Source organism: Pundamilia nyererei, unplaced genomic scaffold (genome assembly GCF_000239375.1).
Source record: "Pundamilia nyererei isolate P.nyererei 1_Seehausen unplaced genomic scaffold, PunNye1.0 scaffold00151, whole genome shotgun sequence".
Classification (NCBI taxonomy): domain Eukaryota; kingdom Metazoa; phylum Chordata; class Actinopteri; order Cichliformes; family Cichlidae; genus Pundamilia; species Pundamilia nyererei.
The window spans coordinates 1116025-1124317 of NW_005187552.1; the positions used below are offsets into that span (position 1 = coordinate 1116025).

At 42.2% G+C, this 8293-nt stretch overlaps 1 protein-coding gene across 2 annotated transcripts in view; it reads right to left on the bottom strand.

Annotated features, from left to right (window-relative positions):
• The window catches only part of tbc1d19 (TBC1 domain family, member 19), a 29329-nt gene that overhangs the window by 13306 nt on the left and 7730 nt on the right, over nt 1-8293 (bottom strand). Inside the window, exons 5-12 of one of the 2 annotated variants that reach the window (XM_005744919.2) lie at nt 8048-8123; nt 7853-7927; nt 7430-7493; nt 6632-6678; nt 6439-6549; nt 5788-5860; nt 5113-5151; nt 1734-1846 (exon numbers count right to left, since the gene is read on the bottom strand). In XM_005744919.2, coding sequence (XP_005744976.1) covers nt 1734-1846; nt 5113-5151; nt 5788-5860; nt 6439-6549; nt 6632-6678; nt 7430-7493; nt 7853-7927; nt 8048-8123 — 598 coding nt within the window. The remainder of the gene's footprint in view (nt 1-1733; nt 1847-5112; nt 5152-5787; nt 5861-6438; nt 6550-6631; nt 6679-7429; nt 7494-7852; nt 7928-8047; nt 8124-8293) is intronic. The other variant, XM_005744920.2, reaches the window with a different exon arrangement.

Consider the following 8293-nt stretch of genomic DNA (forward strand, 5'->3'; position numbering starts at 1 on the left):
AATTATAGGACTAAAGCTGTTACCTGCAAATTTAAATCATGTTTTTATTAAGTACTCTGTATCGGTATCGACGAGTACTGAAATGCAAGTACTCGTACTCGTACTCGTTTCCAAAAAAGTAGTATCGGTGCATCCCTAGCATCTACCCTCACACAAAATTTGAAAATTATATCTTGAAAACTTTGAACGTTAGACTGCTAAAAAACAGACTGATTGCACACTTCCTCCCTTCAGGGGAAGAACAAGGTGCTGGAAACATTGCCCAGAGATTTAAGTCCAAAGTAACGTGACAGCACCACGCAGCTCACCAGCACATCCCAAAGGTGCTCTATTAAACTGAGATCTGGTGACTGTAGAGTTGCTTTTGTCTTCCTGTCAGCTCAAAGCAGTCTGTCCATTCTCCGCTGACATCCAAAGGCAGAGAACTGCCACTCACTTGATATTTTCTCTTTTTCGGACAAATTCTTCCACATCCTAGCGATGATTGTGTGGGGAAACTCCTAGAAAATCATCAGTTTCTGAAATAATCAGACCAGCTCATCATCAGGCACCAACAACCATGCAACATTTAAAATGACAGCCGTCTCCCTCATTCTGATGCTTGGTCTGACATCAGTTCATCTCGACCACATCTGCTGCCTAAATGCAGCAGAGCTGTTGCCGTGTGATTGGCAGAAATTAAAGAGATTCGAGATTTACACAAGTTGAACAGGTGTGCCTAATAAAATGGCCTGTAAATGTCTATATTTCAGCATCAATGACACCTCCACAGTTGTGCATGTGTGCCATTTGCGCTAAATGCGCCGCCACACCATCGCAGATCTTGTCAACAACTGTTTACAATGCTAATGTGTACTCTTCTTCAGTTACATATAAGATTTAAATGATTTGCACTTTGCATTATTTAGTTTAATTACACCGCGTCCCAAACTTGTTTTCGAAATTAGATTGAGACTATTTAACATTTATCAAAGCAACACCCAAGTCATTTGACTGAAGAGATTACAGTCTTCATATTAGATCTACTGAAAGATAATTCTAATTCATAATATACACAATGCAGACAATTTTGCACCAGCCACATTTATCCTGTCTGTAACTAACCAACTGTGACTGTTTAATGTGTTTGCCCTTGTGGTATCCAAAGCCGTGCTAACGCTCTCCAGACCTCAGCCGGTTTGCCCACATAGCTCTCTCTAACGAATCAATCTCTTAATCACAAGCATTGTTTTTGCAACTTGCCACCAACATGAGACTCTGGATTGCAGCGTTTACACAGACCTCTGCCACACACACAGGGAGCCACGCTGTTTGTGCTAACTGTGCTACACCCCCCAGCATCTGATTATGTTAACGTTTGTACAAACAGTCACAGCGAGCCGATAAGCAGCACACCAGCGAATGCACGGATTGTCTAGTGTAGAAATTGCAGTTCAGTTGGTGTTATACATCATGTGTTGGTTTTTAGTGCACGGTATAAATGCAAGGATGCAAAGTGTTTAATCCTGGTGCCGTTCTCCAGGGAAACGAATACACCTGAGGTCCAATGGCCCCTCAGCTCCAAACCGTTAAGCGTGAATATGGACGCAGCTGAAAATTTCCCCTTGTAGTAAACATGCCCTCTGGGAATCACTGCAGCTGTGTGTGCACGGCTGCTCTACAGCAAACACAGCCAGCTGACGGTGGCCACCAGAGTGCAACTCGGCCATGTGTGTGTGCACAGTGTACTATACCTGTGGCTGGTTCGTGGCGTTAAGAATGAGGGCCCACAGGTCTGCCCGGAGCCCGGTGGGGCAGCCCTGCCTGCTGTACTGCTGTGCTGCTGCGCTATCCTCCTCCATAACCACTACACAAGAGACATGAAGACAAAACAGAGAATGGGTGCATAGCACAGCTGTTATTCACCTTAGGACCAGGCTTCCTTCACCTGGCTATTCCCCACGTAACATTCAGAAAGAGGGTTTAAAAAAAGTTCCCAAAATGTTAAACTTCTCTCAGTAATTCATGAAGTGAAAAAAAAAAATCACAAAAATCTGCTTCTGAACCCTGATGATAAAACATTTGATTAATAAGAAGTCAGTGTTTTTGTCTGGTTAACTGTGACAAATTTCTGACCTTTGACAGACTAAATGACAGATGAATTCAAGAAATAATAATGGATTACATAAAAAAATTAGTCATATTCCAGAAGCGAGAATTTCAAATGATGTATTCTTCTTCTACACAGGAGTTGGATTTGTGTCGGTATTTGTAATTGCTGTAAGAGTACGTCTTAACGTTCAATGTAAATACACAAATGTTATTTGTGGCCAAGCCCAAACCATCACAACTCCACCACCGTGCTGACAGATGTTATGAGGCGTTTGTGCCGATATGCTGTCTAAATATCTGCAAGTTGGTCTCGTCTGTCCAAAGCACATTGTTCCATAAGTTTGTTTAGATGCACCTTTACAAACCTAAGCCGTGCTGATATGTTCTTTTTATAGAGAAGAGGGTTTCTCCAGTTATTTGCAGCCTTGGGGCGTCCACTCCTGGGAAGCTCTGCTGCTGTCACGAATGTTTTCCACTTGTGAATAATCTTTCTCACTGCTGAATGATGGACTTCAGATTGTTTGGAAATGACTTAGTTACTGTTAAATAATGACACAGTGTAATATGTGCTGTTGTGCTGTATTTAAATTCATTCCTCCTAAGGACCAGAAGATACGTTCTAGTCCTCATACCTAAAACCTTAGAATTAAAAGAGGGTCTACTTTCTTTTTCAATTGGCTATATAAAGGTAAAACAGTAGACTGGAGGAAGAACACATGTATGTATATGAACAACTGGAGGAGAAAAGAGTGGCAGGCCTAAAAAAAACAAACAACTAAAGCAGATGAAAAGTATCTGAAAGTCATGTCCTTAAAGAGCTTGAAGAAATCTTGAATAAAGCAAAGACCTGACATAGGACGTTCCTATTGTCCTAGCAAAAACAAATAAATGAAGGGTGGCTCACGACTGTATACAAGATATTCAAAATTCTGCAAGAATCCTCGACAAGTAGCACAAAAATGAAAAGACTGAGTGTGGAGGATGTTTTTCTCCTCAAAAAAATGTATAAACATCAAAAATATTAACAAAGACATTCCCATAAATTCTGCGTAGCTTTCCAAGAAATCACTCAGGCGCATGCTGGAAACAAACTCTTGAACTTCCCCATTCTGCCCTAAATCTCTGTTGTGACAGGAGCCAAAAACACACAGCTCTTGACTTAAGGTGCTGGCCAGTCATAACATAAACGAACACGCTCCTCGTTTCCTACATTTCGTATTCGAGTGCACTTACTCGTCTGGACCACGAGGCGCAGCTTAGGCACAGAGGCGAACGGTAGATCGAGGGTCGTGGTTGTGTAAATAAACTACTGCCTGTGTTTGTAAGACTCTTGTTGGCTGATATCTGATTTGGCCGTGATATAGGTGGTGTTGTTACAGAGCAACGAGCTAACAGTTAAAGTGTTACCAATCTGAATGCTCGTGCTTCCACTCAGAGGCGGCAGTCATTCACTGAGTCACACAAATACTTCCCGTTAGAGGTGGGCGCATCGATCCAATTATCGATATTGTTGATGCAACGCTGGCATTGGTACTGGATCAGTACTACTGAGATAGGATGGATACATGGTTTCCTTTAGAGACAGACGCAGGTTGTAGGTTAAAAGTATCAATATTAGTAGTGGCAGTACTAGTCCTGTATTTTCTCTTGGTATTGGATCAGTACCAAAACATACAATATCTCACAGCACTACTTCAGTACTCTTTCTGCATCACACTTTCTGCTTGTAACACTTGTGCCTATTTTGGGGCTTCCATAAATGGGTCACAGTTGATATAATTAGATTAGTTTTGAAAAGATCTCCATAAAAAGGCTCTTAAATACAAAAATTAGAAACAAGACTGTCTGCTCATCAAGTTTCTGTCTTATTTGGAGTTATCCTTTAGAAGTCTTAAAAAATGACGAGGTAATGACATTCCTGGTTGCCTCTGTTAGGACACTTAAGCTGCTACATATTTGTACTTAGCATAGAGGAATGTATGGGCAAAAATGGCATTCAAAGCAAATATCCTTGTTTTTTGTTGTTTTCTTAAGAGAAATTTCACGTTATATTCATTGAAAGGACATGTATTTCCTTCCTTCCCTTCCCAAAAGACAAACAAACTGGTACATTCTTGACCAATAGGATGTGGATTTACACTACGTTGCCAAAAGTATTCGCTTGTCTGCCTTCACGCGCATAAATGAACTTTGAGGGTCATCCCATTCTTAGTCGATGTGGTTTAATATGATGCCGGTCCACCCATTGCAGCTTCAACTCTTCTGGGAAAACCTTTCGAAGGTTTAGGTTTAGGTTTAGTGTTTATGGAAATTTTTCACCATTCTTCCAGAAGCACATTTGGAGGTCAGACACGCCTTCACTCTAATTCATCCAAACAGGTGTTCTATTGGGTTGAGGTCAGGACTTTGTGCAGGCCGGTCAAGTTGTTCCACACCAAACTCACTTATCCATGTCTTTATGGACCTTGCTTTGTGCACTGGTGTGCAGTCATGTTGGAACAGGAAGGGACCATCCCCGACTGTTCACACAAAGTTGGGAGCGTGAACTTGTCTAAAATGACCCCTCCACCAAACGTCCATCCGATTGCCAGACAAATAAGGTTCAGTCACACCACATTGACGTTACACCACTTCATCTGACGCTTTGCATTGCACTTAGTGACGTCAGGCTTGGATGCAGCTGCTGAGCCATAGAAACCCATTCCACGAAGCTCTCTACGCAAAGTTCTTGAGCTAATCAAAGGCCGCATGAAGTTTGTTGGTCCGTCACTATTGATTCTGCAAAAGTGGGCGACCTCAGCGCACTATACACCTCACCTGCGCCTAGGTGCTTGATTTTATACACATGTGGTCATGGAAGTGTTCATTAGAACACCTGAATGCAGTCATTTTGGATGGGTGAGTAAATACTTTTGGTAATTTAGTGTACAATGAACAAAATCTCATGAAGAAAATAGAGCTCAACAAAGCATTTCCACACAAAAAAAAAAATAGGAATAAAAACAAGAACCAAACACTGACCTTTTTTTCCGATTTGCACATACTCGTTTTCAAACAAGTCTGTACAGGAACGAGAAAGAAAGCACAGATCCATCAGTGGTGCTATCTGCTCGATTTACAAACAGACATGCTGGATTCTATTTCAAGCCTGAACACCAAAGTGTAACAATGTCGATATGTGGCCTTCACCGAGATGTTGTTTGAGAAATCCCAGACGGCCCTTGTGGCACAAGAAAGGAACAAGGACTGATATGAAGTCCCTGTGGTATATACACCATTAAAGCTCTCTGTTCATTAGGTAAACACATTTATTCTAGAGTATTCTTTCTTAATCACAACCAGAAATGTGTTTAGGTCTGGTATTAAAACGCTGCTGAGTGATAATTAAAATTATTATGATCTAAGCTTGCCTACAAATTATGTATTTTATAGGACAAAAAGTCCTCTGAAAGTTTTTAAAACTAATGAGCCTCTGATTCTGCCAAACGGCTGACACAGCGCTGTAACAGGGAGCTTCTTTTCTTGACGGTTAGATGAAAACATTGATGGCACTCTCACATATGTATGCCATAAACTCTACAACCACCAGCATGTTATCGTTACAGTTTGAACATGTCTTTTAGGGCATGATAACTACCAAGCTAAGTATCTGCTATCAGCCTTCTCATCCTTCTCCTTCCAAGAAAGGAGTAATACCTGGATGGATGAGTGCGTGGTCATCAATCCCCATCTGTCCACTGGTCAGGTTCAGCTCTGAGTAGGCCTCTCTCTGAGAGTTTAACACAACAGACACAAAACGCATGAATAAATGTACAATCTATTCTTCTTTCAGTTCAAAGAATACACTTCTACCTCAACACAATGCAAGACGTTTTTATTAATAAACACAAAACCTTAAAAAAAAGAAATATATTAAGAGACATTATTAAGACACCCATGACTTCTTCATATTTTGCTTATAAGGCATGAGTGACGAGTTATGAAAATAAGTGATAAACAACACAGCTATTAGTCAGGATTTAATAGCTTGAACAGCAGCCAGGGAGTTTCACTGCTGCATAATGACAAAAAGCTATTTCCCCTTGTTCAGAGTTTGCTCTGGGCACCACTACCACTGAACTACAAGGCCTCTCTGGGCGATACTGCTGTAGAATATCAGGGATATTCAGGTTGAGAAACAGCTAATAAGCCTTTAAACTGGCAGCCAGAGACTTAGGAATTGGAGTGATGTTAGCTATCCTTTGAATAAGCTGCTGGTGTCTGATCCCACTCACAAGGACAAGTTTTTCCAAATCCCTATGACCCACAAACATGTGAAGTGAAGTGGGGAGGAACACAGATCCCTACCAGGTGTGGGATGTCCCTGACATTGAGAGGAACCTGGATGAGTCCCCAGTGACTCCTGACGCTGATGTCCTCGCTGCTATCGTGGTTGGGGTTCCGCAAACCGATTAGGACCTGTTTAGACAGCATTTATGTAACATAATGGAGTTCAATCCTGATAATAGCAGTAAAAAAACAAGGCGAGGAATGTGCTTACTTCCAGAAAGTCTTTCGGAGCATAGACAGGCCTGAAGCGACTCAAATCTGCAGCGATATAAACACGTAAACAATCTTTACAATGTGTTATGTAACAGCAGTCAAAAAAGCCATTTCTTTGCGAACTTAATTTATCAACTTCAACTTAAACACACATCTATGCAAATTAAAGGCCAGCTCTAAGTGGAACTTCTGTCCACCGTCTTCATAACACGGCAGTAAGTTCCAGTCCCGTGTCATCCTCAGAACAAGGCCACATTAAGGCTTTCGACGAGAGGAAGGGGTGCTGCTGGTTATCTCCCTACCAGGAGTCTGGACAGCTTCTAGATTCACGATCCAAAATGTTTACAGCCGAAGGACGGCACATCCTAAATGTTATTACACACCACTGAGCACTGATAGCACTGTTAGGACACGAGATTAGGGTGTTCTTTGTAAACGCGGTGGCCTGAAGTCAAAGTGGTACGTATCTTCTGACAACAATAAAAACTCTTTTTAAACAACAAAAATGAATTCATAGCACAGGCTCAGTCGTCTATGGGGAGGCTTGGCAGCACAATTCCAGCGTGTGCTCTGCAAAAAGCTACACTGTGCGCTATGCAGATGTTACAGAGCCCGAGTGCCTTAGAAAGCCTTGGCTGCATTAGCGCGGCTTAGGAAGCAAACACGGAAGTAGCAGATCTGGTTTTGAGATGTGCTAAGCTGGCGATAAATACAGCAGCGCCTGAACGCATCAACACTAATCTATCATAAAAGGCAGATTGCTCGAGGCCAAATCTCCTGGGTAGTGTCTTGAGACCTGGTTCATCTGTGCCCATCTCGTTCCATTTGTTGGTGAGCTCCTTCTGCTCCGCCGCGGGCCTCTGTGGAGCAGGCGGAAAGACAAGATTTCAACAAACAAATGCCGCACATCCCGTCTTAAAAATGTCACATCAGTATTGCGTTCGAAATAATAAGTCATAAATACAATCGTGCCTGTGCAGAAGCAAGCAGTCAAACTGATAAACAGACTCCAAACAACACAGTCTGGATATCGTCAGTTAAAAAAGCTGCTCGGGTTTAGCCGCAGCTCATAGCTCAGTTGGCTCAGGGTTAAAATGATGCAGGGTTTTTAATTTGTTCTATTTGCAACATCTCTAGAAAAGATGTTGCAAAATAAAAACAAAAAACCCTACAAACTAAAATCTATAAACTTGGCTGTGATTGTCAATGTTTTAGTTACCATGTGAGCCAGAGGCACTCCAAGCTCTGTGCTCATGCTGTTCAGGCTTTTGAGGACACGCTTCTCCCAGCTGGCCTGTGTAAGAGACACACACATGCGCACACCTTAGTGATTTAAAAGTGAATTTGGCAGACAAAAATGATAGGAGTCAGGGAGAAGCAGAGAAAGTGAGGAAATAAAAGCAGACGGGCCGACCTGTGCCTTGCGCATGTAGACCAGCGGCTCTTTGAGATGCTCCGGGGGAGCCGGGGGATGCCTCGGGGGCAGCTGGCTGGAATAAGCAAATGCAAGTAAGACAACGTTGCCGACTGACACACAAATAACACCACTGTGTTTTTTCACAAAACACTTACAGCTTTGGGGAAAATGAAGCCGGTCGTGGCACAAAGAGCATCTTATTTTGAAAAGAAACACAGCTGAAAGGAGGAAACTGTCAAACAA